Consider the following 12,749-nt stretch of genomic DNA (forward strand, 5'->3'; position numbering starts at 1 on the left):
TGTGTGTGTGTGTGTGTGTGATTGCGAGTGGGGGGGAAGGGCTGGGAATGGTGCTCTGGACTTGTGTGTGTGTGTGTGTGTGTGTGTGTGTGCGTGTGTGTGTGTGTGTGCGTGTGTGCGTGTGTGTGTGTGTGTGCGTGTGTCGGGGGGGTGATAGTGAAAGGTACTCTGGACTCTGTGTGTGTGTTTGTGTTTGTGAGCAGCCTCTTCTCTAAGGGAGGAATGACAGAGTATGGAGTCGGACAAGGTAGGGACGATTTTACCCTCTCATTGCAAACTCTAGTGTCTTTGTCTCCATGTTTAGCAAGAGCTAACAGGATTTTTATGGATTGTTAAGTTTTGAAAACATGAACAATCTTTGCTGAAGATTAATGTAGAATTCATGAATACATTTAATTCATAAATTATACGTTTAATATGTGCAAGAACAGCTGAAGAAAAGGATATAGATATGTTTGTATCAATTGTATGAGTGTGTGTGCATGTGTCTATTAGCACAATCACACTCACTTGGTAAACTAGCATTCCAGTCCAAAATAATGTTGAAGTTGCAGTTTTATTTATTTCTTCATTTCTTTCTGCATAATTTTAACTTTAAAAATATGTAAACTATGAAAAAGATTAAATGACCAGTTTGCTCAATCAGACTTTTGATGGTATTTTGTCTTAATTGATAATTAACTTTGCACTGCAAATCCACATATTTTGGCACAATTACACTGCAGGAATATATGCTGTACCAAGCTGTTTTACAGCTTTGCCCTTGGTCTAACTTGCTAATGTATGTTAACTCCTGCAAATCATTAACTGACGAGGGAAGATTGAAAGGTTATCTATCTGCAGCGCTTGTAGAAGGCGATCAATGACTGGGCATGTTGGGCAATATCTTGATTTATTCATTGAGGAAACATTATATCATGACACTTTTTTAATTGCATATAATGCGTGTTTGTGTATTCATTGCATTTTATTATTGGTTGTTTATTTCCTAAAATATCTCAGTAAGCCAAAATAAGCTTAATAAATGATTAATAAATATAAATGAAAAGTATGTATGCATTGATTCTGTATTTGTGTGTGCGTGTGTTGGTGTGTATTTATTGCATTTATGTATTGTTTTTTGCAGTACATCTCTGGAATCCTTTTAAGTTTGTTTGCATCTTTGTATGTATTAATGTGTATATTTATTTTCGTATGTATGTATACGTTTATATTGAGTATGAACTGTGTTTCTCCAGCAGCTGACGGGTACCCTGGCCTTGGCTGTCTTCACAGCTGCGCTGGGCTCACTGCAGTTTGGCTACAGCATGGGAGTCATCAATGCACCCCAGAAGGTCGGTAATTGAACAAGCCTTAAACCTGTAATATGCACTAACCCTAACCCTAACACAGTGTGTTCCAATGCAGCTGTATGTAAGTCACTTTGGATGACTCTTCATAATATTAGTCAGTCTACCAATCACCAATTGACCACATTTCTGTCTCATCTCTCTCATCTATATAAAAAAAAGTAGAACCATTGTATTTAAATGCTACAATGCCATAGCCCAACACAAACAAAGTATCGCTAGAATAGTTTATTGAAATATATTCAAAATTGTAAAAGAAAAATAAAGTCGATGTTGTGCAATATCAATGAAAAATGAAAAAAGACATGTATGTTGCAGAGCACAGAAGTAAGAGTCTATTTTCTATTTTTTTGAGAGTGTACACTTTGGTTTCTCCTCTAATCAAATTCTTTGTTTGTTCTCATGATGTTTGGCCCCTAAACAAACCAAACCTGCTACCCCACAGGTCATTGAGAAGCATTATGCCCGCTCCCTAGGGCTGTGGCCAGAGGGGGACCCCGCCCTATCAGAGAACAGCACGAGGGGCGTGGACATGTTAGAGGCGGAACAACACCCTGAAGTCATCATGTATTGGTCGCTGTCTGTGGCAATCTTTTCCGTCGGAGGCATGGTCTCCTCCTTCCTGGTGGGGTTCGTGGGAGACCTGCGAGGAAGGTGAGGAAGAAGGGAGGGATGGGGTTGGAGGAGTCGGAGCAGGATCCTCCTTAATGACATAATGACAATGACCTCAAATAACTGAGATTAACTTGGAACTGCTGAGGATAAAAGCAATGGATAGTGAATTAAAGATATACAGTGGGGCAAAAAAGTATTTAGTCAGCCACCATTGGTGGCCCACCAATTGTGCAAGTTCTCCCACTTAAAAGACGAGAGAGGCCTGTAATTTTCATCATAGGTAAACATCAGCTATGAGAGACAAAATGAAAAAAAAAAAATCCAGAAAATCACATTGTCTGATTTTTTAAGAATTTATTTGCAAATTATGGTGGAAAATAAGTATTTGGTCACCTACAAACCAGCAAGATTTCTAGCTGTCACAGACCTGTAACTTCTTCTTTAAGAGGCTCCTCTGTCCTCCACTCGTTACCTGTATTAATGGCCCCTGTTTGAACTCCTTATCAGTATAAAAGACACCTGTCCACAACCTCAAACAGTCACACTCCAAACTCCACTACGGCCAAGACCAAAGAGCTGTGAAAGGACACCAGAAACACAATTGTAGACCAGCACCAGACTGGGAAGTCTGAATCTGCAATAGGTAAGCAGCTTGGTGTGAAGAAATCTACTGTGGGAGCAATTATTAGGAAATGGAATACATACAAGACCACTGATAATCTCCCTCGATCTGGGGCTCCACGCAAGATCTCACCCTGTGGGGTCAAAATGATCACAAGAACGGTGAACAAAAATCCCAGAACCACACGGGGGGACCTAGTGAATGACCTCCAGAGAGCTGGGACCAAAGTAACAAAGGCTACCATCAGTAACACACTACGCCGCCAGGGACTCAAATCCTGCAGTGCCAGACGTGTCCCCCTGCTAAAGCCAGTGCATGTCCGGGCCCGTTTGAAGTTTGCTAGAGAGCATTTGGATGATCCAGAACAGGATTGGGAGAATGTCATATGGTCAGATGAAACCAAAATAGAACTTTTTGGTAAAAACTCAACTCGTCATGTTTGGAGGAGAAAGAATGCTGAGTTGCATCCAAAGAACACCATACCTACAGTGAAGCATGGGGGTGGAAACATCATGCTTTGGGGCTGTTTTTCTGCCAAGGGACCAGGACGTCTGATCCGTGTGACGGAAAGAATGAATGGGGCCATGTATCGTGAGATTTTGAGTGAAAACCTCCTTCCATCAGCAAGTTCCATCAGAAACGTGGCTGGGTCTTTCAGCATGACAATGACCCCAAACACACCGCCCAGGCAACGAAGGAGTGGCTTCGTAAGAAGCATTTCAAGGTCCTGGAGTGGCCTAGCCAGTCTCCAGATCTCAACCCCATAGAAAATCTTTGGAGGGAGTTGAAAGTCTGTGATGCCCAGCGAAGGCCCAAAAACATCACTGCTCTAGAGGAGATCTGCATGGAGGAATGGGCCAAAATACCAGCAGCAGTGTGTGAAAACCTTGTAAAGACTTACAGAAAACGTTTGACCTCTGTCATTGCCAACAAAGGGCATGTAACAAAGTATTGAGATGACCTTTTGTTATTTACCAAATACTTATTTTCCACAATAATTTGCAAATAAATTCTTTAAAAATCAGACAATGTGATTTTCTAGATTTTTTTTTTTTCATTTTGTCTCTCATAGCTGAGGTATACCTATGATGAAAATTACAGGCCTCTCTCATCTTTTTAAGTGGGAGAACTTGCACAATTGGTGGCTGACTAAATACTTTTTTGCCCCACTGTATAACTAGCAAACCCTCGCCCCCACCCACTCTCTCCCTCCCGCTCCCACAGGGTGAAGGGCATGCTGATGGTCAACGTACTGGCCATGGCTGGGGGCTTGCTGATGGGCCTGTGCAAAATGTGGAAACCTCACATCATGGTCATCTCAGGCCGCGCTGTCATGGGCTTCTACTGCGGTAAACAAGGCAAAACCGCACAAGACAATGGTTTCTTTGTGTCTTTAAGCACTCGGAAGAGCACTACACAAATACAATATGACGGTGTTAATGCCAGGCTATGTAAAATTTGTCTCTCTTGAAATAACGATGAACTTTCAAATTGTATATTTTGCAAATGCATATTCACTTCAAATCAATGTATTTCTATATGTGATGTGTTGATACATCAGGGCTGACCTCGGGGCTGGTGCCAATGTACATCGGGGAGATCGCCCCGAAGGCCTACAGGGGGGCCCTGGGGACGCTCCACCAGCTGGCCATCGTCGTTGGTATTCTTCTAAGCCAGGTGACACACGCATGCACAGACACACACCAGTAAGAAAACCGGCTGTATGCATGTCCAGGTTGTGTGTGTACGTACATTTCTGTATGTGTTTCCTTAAAGGTGGGTGTGTTTATGTGTAGGCGTGGTTATGTGTGTGTGTGGGTTCATATATACATAAATATATTAATATAGATTCATATTTATATGTGTCTGTAGGTGATAGGCCTAGACTTCCTGCTGGGCAATGACAGCATGTGGCCCCTGCTCCTGGGTCTGTCGGGGGCCCCGTCTGTCCTGCAGTCCCTACTATTGCCCCTGTGTCCCGAGAGCCCCCGCTACCTGTACATTTGCCAGGGCAAGGTGCAGGAGGCCAGCAAGAGTAAGACAGACACACACACACACACACACACACACACACACACACACACACACACACACACACACACACACACACACACACACACACACACACACACACACACACACACACACACACACACACACAGAACTTGTGAATTAGGCAAGGCCGGTTTAATTGCGCCCCTGAAAGGATTTGGCAGGTTTGTTTATACACTGGGTTAATTGTTGAGATTGTCTATGTTTAGGTGTAGATCAGCCGAGGTCCTTCTTCAACTCGCCCTCCCTCGTGGTGTACACGCATTCCCAAATTGGGCAGTGGGCGTTCATTATATCAATTGACATTCATTATATTCCCAACTAGTTTGAACAACTCCCATAGCTGTATTTTTGCTGTGTAACCCAGGTTAGCACATACAAACGTCCCTGGCTATATATATATATATATATATATATATATATATATATATATATATATATATATATATATATATATGCATTTAAACCTATTCTAGTAGTACTCTCAAAATTAATTATTAACTACAAAAGAGCACAATATGGACCCTTCAGCCACAGTTACATTTTCAAAGGGCTCAAAATGACACAACCCCCTACACTGACAGTTTTGAGCATGTGGGGAAAACCACGCTGCAAATCATCTGCTAACATTTTTGAGCATGCACATTTGTCTTAACCCATTTGTGCCGGCTGTTGCGCGGCGAATCATTGTATCTACTAGATACAATGATGCGACATCATTGTATCTAGTAGATACAATGATGCGCCGCGCAGCAGCCAGCACAAATGGGTTAAAGGGGTCCGACTTTAGAAACGTTTTCATCATTTGAACATTTTTAAAACAATTATTCTGAAATGTATCGTGAAACCATGTTGCGATCCAGCCCCTCATCTGAAAACATTGTCTTTGGTCTTTCAGGAGATTGTACAGCGATTCTTTAACGTTTTGTGTATCTCTGTCTGTTTTGTCCCCAGCATCTTCAAATTGCTTTTGTGTGTCGTGCAAAATACCAACACACTCTTATTTTTCTGGTCGCAGGTCTGCGTCGGCTGAAAGGAGAATACGATCAAAGCGCTGACCTGGAGGAGATGAAGAGAGAGAAGGAAGAGGGAGAGAAGGAGGACACGATCTCCATCCTGTCCTTGGTAGGTGACCTGCTAGGCAGAGCATGGAGGGGAGAAGCCAGAAAGATGGCCTCTCCCCTGTTAAATAGTTAGTCATTTTTTTGAGCATGGTGGTTGGAATGGTTCTAAAAGAAAAGTTCAATATTTTCATTACTTGTGTTTTGTCCCATCTCTGCCTTGCAGTTGCGGTCCTCAGTTTACAGACAGCAGCTCTTCGTGGCCCTCATGATGCATCTGTCCCAACAGTTCTCTGGTATCAACGCAGTGAGGACCCTTTTAAACTGGGATATTAACCACATCGAACATCAAAATCACAACTCAGATTCATTATGTCATTTCTTCCACTTACGGATTCTTCTTTAATTAGGGTGTTCAACATTAATGTTTACCTGTGATATTGAAAGAAAGTGTGATGAAAAGAAAAATTTGACTATAGGATAAATTAATTTGGTTTAGTTGAACAAACTTCCATATAACCAAATTATCTCTTGCTGTTCATCGTTGTAGTTAGGGTAAGCACATAATCTTGTGTATTGCAACAAACAAAATGAAGAAGAGTCTTTGTCTGCCACAGATCTTTTATTACTCCACTGCAATTTTCCACCAAGCTGGTGTTGGTTTTCCGGTGTACGCCACCATCGGCGTTGGGGTCATCAACACAATCTTCACCCTGGTGTCTGTGAGTAGCTATGGCACATAGAGCCAGTTTAGAGACACGAGGCAACAATGCCACATACAGGACGTAAGGCAAACACTGGAACTAAAGGCCGGCCTCACTTTCAACCAATAACACAATATCACCTAACGTGTCCTTGAGGTAAATTAACATTCCTACATTTGCCAACAATGAGGGTCATACACATATGGTAATGCATTGCAATGTATTTTTGTTCCACTAGGTAGCGCTTGTGGACAGGGCTGGCAGGCGCACTCTGACTCTCATTGGCCTCGGAGGGATGTGCTGTTGTGCCGTCGCCATGACTGTGGGTCTCAACCTACAGGTTTGTCAGCAAATGGGAGGTTTTTTCATCATTCAACCAATACAACATTTTATTCTACTTCTTTTAAGAATGCTTGATTCTGATTGGCTGGGAGGAGGGCATTAACCCGGCAGGATGCCCGCTGACTTGTCGGTTGTACTTGCTGCTGACTGAGCACAGCGTCATCAAATAGTAGATCAATACGCGGCTTGTATTTTTTTTCTATCACAGCAATTTCAAACACAGTTTCGCAAGCGAGATACAATGTAGGAACTACGTTATTAAACGAGTGATCAAATGCAGCCTTGTGTGGTTCCTATAGAAACAAATTAGCTACAGCTGAGCTAACGTTATTCCCCGTAGTTCTAAACATTGCAGCGTTTTGAAAAAAATGGACGAATTCATTATAAATTTTTATGTATTTGGAGTAGGGAAGACATTTATGGACTAGTTAAAGAGCGACGAGGACGACGGAATGACAAAAGCAAAAGACAAGGTCCAGGGTACCCGTTTCCGAGATCTGACAGATGAGGAGGAATACATGTTTGATCTATCGTAATTAAAGGGGACTACTTTTTGAGGGAGATGAACTCAAACAGAATATACATTTAATAAGCATGCAATACGAATAAGGAAAAGCAAAATTATTAAAGTGTTTGAATTGTTTTAGTATGTTGGCAAGCAAGAAGTAGAATAAACAGGATTATCACCTCAAGGCAGGGCAATACACAGTTTGACATGCCCGGCTCGTGGAAAGTTAAGCCGTCCACGAGCCGGGCATATCAAACGATATTTATGATATTATAACTCTAGTTCTATGATTGTAGGCGTAGCCGTCTAGGCTTTGCCTTATGGACTTGTCCCGTGTGCGTGCTCGCGCGCACTGAAAATTTCAACTATGCACCAATCAACGTGGGCACCGCCCACATTTCCCACGGCACTGTATATATAAGGCACGCATACTGCCGCTCAATCCCCCACGCTATTCTTTCAGCATTTGGAGGGTACAGCAGGTGGGAAACTAGACGGCTACGCCTACAATCAAAGAACTAGAGTTATAATATAACTATCGTTCTATTTCATTTAGGCTACGCCGTCTAGGCTTCGCCTTATGGGCTAAGGCGAAGCTGCGAGCAGAGCCCGATCAATGTACTCCGGCTGGACCCCAGTCAAAAAACGCAAGTCACAAGGGCACGTCAGACTCAAAAAAGAAGAGGATGTGCAAAACACAATAGCTTGATAAAAAACTAATTCCTCCTAGATCAAGCAAGGCGATGATCAAGAGAAAAAAGTGAGTCTGTAAAAACTCCGGCTCAATCCATGCTTCATGGAATCCATTAAAAGTAAAAGAAAAAACAGAGTAATACGGTTTCCATTAGGCCCGCTACCAACGGGGGCAGGGAGCCAACTCTCCAATAAAGAACTTCTCTCGTCTGTTTCTCATTTGAAAAAACGGCGGGACTGCTATACTGGCAGACAAATCCAACTCGTCAACTGGCGAGCCAATAAGAACCCCTCTAGTCCGTTATTCATTTGAAAACCGGCGGCAGAGAAATACTGGCAGTCAAATCCAACTCGCCAGCCGGCGAGAGGATATTAACGATGTGGCTTAAAAGAACATGCCTATATTCTTAAGCCGTAGAAGGGGCCCCGGACTCCAACACAGAGTGGCCGAGTGAGCCCCTGGACACGTCTAACATGTAAAAACGGACAAAGGGGCCGGGGAAAGACGCAGCCGCGCAGACGTCTACCACCAAAATGCCTCTGAGTAGAGCCGTTGAAGCGGCCACGCCCCGTGTCGAGTGGGCTTTAACACCCAACAGTGGAGCTTAGCCCTGCCAAGAGTAGGCTAAGCAAACACCCAGGGGAACACCCCTGAGAAGGGCGGGCGGGGTTTCCCAATATTCCAGGTCTGGTGACACCGCACGGGGTACAAGAAGGACCCTGAGCTTGTGTCGCATGGGGTCCAACCGTTGGCGAGCAAACCACAGCTGGAGTCTGCGCATAAAGAGCAAACCCAGGGGAACCACGGGATGGGCGGCTGCCATCAGCCCTAACAGGCGCATGGTTGACAGTGCGGTTATGTTTCTGCGAACGCAAAAGCAGGAGAGTGCCAAAAGGATGGCGTTTCGTTGAGGAGGCGAGAGCATCACTGTCATGGTGGCTGAGTGTAGGCAAAGCCCCAAGTAGACTATCTGCCGGCTGGGGAGCGGAGAGCTCATTTCCAGTTGATGGCAAAACCCAGGAAAGAGAGGTGGTTTATCACCGTCATGGTGTCCCTTCTCACAGCTTCCTCTGAGTTGCTCAGAATAAGTAGGTCGTCGAGGTAGAAGAGAACCCTCTTTCCCTGACGCCTGAGCCGCCCCAACGCCGTCTCCACACACTTTGACAAGGCGCGCGGGGCCAGGGAGTGGCCAAATGGCAGGCACTGGTACTCATACGCCACCCCCATAAAGGCAAAGCGGAGAAACTACCTGTGCGCCTGCCGAACAGGGATGTGGAAGTAAGCATCCTTGAGATCCAGGGATGTGAACCAGTCGCCCTCAATCACACATCGGAGCAGCCCTCTGATAGTGAGCATTCTGAATTTCCTCACGGCAACAAATCTGTTGAACACGCGAAGATCCAGAATAGGTCTCTTCTCCCCTGACTTCTTGGAAACCAGGAAGTAGCGGCAGTAAAACCCTAGGTGTGACTCGTGGGGGGGAACGGTAGTGATGGCCCCTTTCTCCAAGAGACAGGCCACCTCTGCTGCCAGAGCCGGGCTTGCCACTGGGTCCCGTAGCCTGGGCTCCACCAAACCCATAAAGGGTGGGGGACGGCCCTTGAAATGTATGGGATGGCCCCATCGCAACGTGTTGTCGTCACCCGTCACCCGGCGCCAGGGAAGCGGGACAGGAAGCACAATGAGGCCCTGAAAAGGGCCCAGCTCCTAAGGAAGCGCTCTCCAGTGGCCCTGAAAAGGGCCGTGGTCTGTCGCCTCGCCCACGCCGCTGCCACAGGGTTCTTGAAGCTTAGAAGTCATGCTGTTGATCAGTACAATGCTGAAAGAAAAGACAGGATGAGCGGCGGTATGCGCCGCCTTATATACACGGTGCCGTGGGAAATGTGGGCGGTGATTGGTGCATAGTTGAAATTTTCAGACAAGCCCATAAGGCGAAGCCTAGACGGCATAGCCTACATGAAATAAAACTCTTTATTTCCCTGCCTTGAGGTGATTATCCCTTACTTATCACACCAAGTTTTTTCATATATTAACAGATCCAACCGAATTTGTTAGTTTAACACTAAACAAACGAATTAACTGAAACGTTTAAGTGTATGCATTCAGTTGAATGCAACTGCAGTACATCTATTATAATCATGGATTGTCGAGGGCTGAGGGTGATTGACTCGACCAGGTTGTGGGTTCCAACCCCAACGTCCAGAGTCTAAACATTTAGGTCCCAAGCCAGATAGCTCACCCCTACGTTCTCACTGAAGATGTGTATGAATTAGTTAGTTAAATTAGTTGCTGTGGTTTAAGCATCTGATAAATTATTAAAATGGTCAAAGTAATATACTTGACTTGTGTATTCTCACTTGCTCACTCTTCTTACTCTTCTCACTCTTAGTGTTCATCTTGTCTTTCTCTTCAGATGGACTACTCATGGATGAGCTACATCTGCATGTCGGCCGTGTTCCTCTTCGTGTCTTTCTTTGAGATCGGGCCGGGTCCGATTCCGTGGTTCATCGTGGCGGAGCTGTTCAGCCAGGGGCCCCGACCGGCCGCCATCGCTCTCGCTGGCTGCTGCAACTGGACCTGCAACTTCATTATCGGCATGACCTTCCCTTACATACAGGTAAACCAACCCCATCACAGGGTCTGCATGAGTATTTCCCCACCTTGGTTTTAGGACCCTACTTGGGGTCCCTTGAAATGAATAGGGGGTTTCTAGCTTATATAGATATATACAGAACATATAGAAAATATTTTCCTGAAGGGGTTAATGCAACTCGTAGACGAATAGTCTGCCTCATGATTAGCCATGAGCGAAATTCTACTGACTCATAAGGAAGAGGATTAGTGCCACATGTTTTTGGAGTTCTGATTTTAATCTCAGAATTCTGATTCTAAAATTAGAATTCTGATTTTAATCTCAGAATATTGAGTATCAAGTCAGAATTCCCATTTAAAACTCAGAACTAAAAAAACTGAACAGATTTTTTCGAGTTCTGACTTTAATCTCAGAATTCTGACTTTAAAGTCAGAATAAAAGTATTCACATATGGTTTTAATCCTCTTCGTAGACTGTGTGTGGTGTAGGACAGGATATGATTGGCATGTCATCGTCGTGTTGATTCTGAGTTTTGTTTTTTTAGGATTTGCTGGGGAGTTATGTATTCATCTTGTTCGCTGCGCTGCTTTTGGTCTTCACGGTTGTCACGTACCTGAAGGTCCCAGAGACAAAGGGGAAATCCTTCAAGGAGATCGCGGCCGTGTTTCAGAAGGGCCTTAAAAAGGTCCCCGCAAATACTGAGACCGAACTGGAACAACTCAAGTCCGCTACAGACGCCTAAAGGCAGTCCTGTATCATAGCTCATACCTTATTTTTGGTTTTTTTTGTACGTTTTGGTGTGTATTCGTTGTCACTATCTGGGACATTTTATCCTAAATTACAAAAAGACAAATGACATAATTACATTGATATGTCGAGTTTTGTTGACATTAAATATCAATTTTTATGAATGAATGACAGAAATACTGCAAAAAATGCCTTAAATAATGTTTTTATCAATACATAGAGCTACAAATTATGAAAGCGTCAGACATGTTTTTATAAATTTTGTAATTATAATAAAACAGACATTTTTTTTTTAAACAATTGAAACCGTAAATCTTGTTAACATGAACTTGATAATTTTCTATATTAAAAAAGTACAAGTACTTTCAGAGTACTTAAGATCTATCTTATAGGGGTCTAAGACACCAAAGCCAGTGATGTATCTTTCTTCTTGAACATGTTATATGAACACAATATTCTGAACACCGCCCGAAATGATTGATTCTTGGTTCCTGTGATAGGAGAGGGACGCTGTGATGAGGTACTACAGTAGGCCTACATATGCAGTTGACATTGCTTACAAGTTTTAATCAACGTGACTGTTTTCTTCACTGAGGGCTTGTTACGTCACTCCGATAGATGTGCTAGCACGGAAGGACTTGGCAGTGATACAGCTGATAACTATTGGGATATTGGGAAAAGCAAAAAACCAAGCTTGTGTTTTCCAAATATTTTGTGGCAATGAAATGTTTTATGGTAACGACTAACCTGACAGATGATTGGCTTGGTTCCAGGCTTAAAACTGAGTATAAAGATTTTCTGAAAATAAAATGAATGGTAAATTTACTTCCGGAATCAGACCTGGAGGGCGTCACTATTATGCTCTAGAGTGGCGAAGTCACGCCCATTCCGGTGGAGCCCATGGGACCTATGACATCAAAAAATATGAATGAGTTTCAAAGGAGAGAAAGTAATTATTTTCTGGTCCCAGTCTAAATATGCCCTAGATTATGGATGTTGTTTGTGGATTTAAATTATAATTTTTCATGCAAGGAAAACTAAAACATTTTCGTGAAGAAGTTTGATAATGTTAGTTTTTTTCCAAGGGGAGGATGAAAGCATCGAAATAGGTGAAAACCCTAAGTTGGGGCATGTGGAGATTGTCGGTCTTGTCCACGCCAGTCGCAGGGAGAGGGACGGCACATACGAGACATGTAGTCTTTCTCATTGTGTTATCTCTACAGCCTATAACTGAATAATTGCACAATAAACGGTCAAACTCTTGACATGAAAAATTATCATTTAAATACACAAACATATGCGTAATCCAGGGCATATAAAGACTGGGACCAAAAAATAATTACTTTCGCTCCATTGAAACCCATTCATATTTTTCAATCTCATAGGTCCCATGGGCTCTACCGAAAGGGGCATGACTTTGCCACTCTATTGGTAAAGCGCCCCGAAACGTGAAAGCTCAAAA

General features: G+C 43.5%; 1 protein-coding gene across 1 annotated transcript; it reads left to right on the forward strand.

Annotated features, from left to right (window-relative positions):
- Nucleotides 1–232: 232 nt before the first annotated feature.
- On the forward strand, nt 233–11,282 carry slc2a2 (solute carrier family 2 member 2; the record flags this gene model as incomplete). The annotated part of the gene is made up of 12 exons (XM_079751738.1): nt 233–247; nt 1,239–1,334; nt 1,795–2,003; nt 3,811–3,935; nt 4,148–4,263; nt 4,459–4,621; nt 5,657–5,763; nt 5,926–6,006; nt 6,317–6,421; nt 6,642–6,743; nt 10,361–10,564; nt 11,085–11,282. 12 exons carry the CDS (start codon nt 233–235, stop codon nt 11,280–11,282), a joined length of 1,521 nt encoding a protein of 506 aa, XP_079607864.1.
- Nucleotides 11,283–12,749: the final 1,467 nt, after the last annotated feature.

This window comes from Pollachius pollachius, assembly GCF_949987615.1.
Source record: "Pollachius pollachius genome assembly, chromosome: 15".
In the NCBI taxonomy this organism is placed as follows: Eukaryota; Metazoa; Chordata; class Actinopteri; order Gadiformes; family Gadidae; genus Pollachius; species Pollachius pollachius.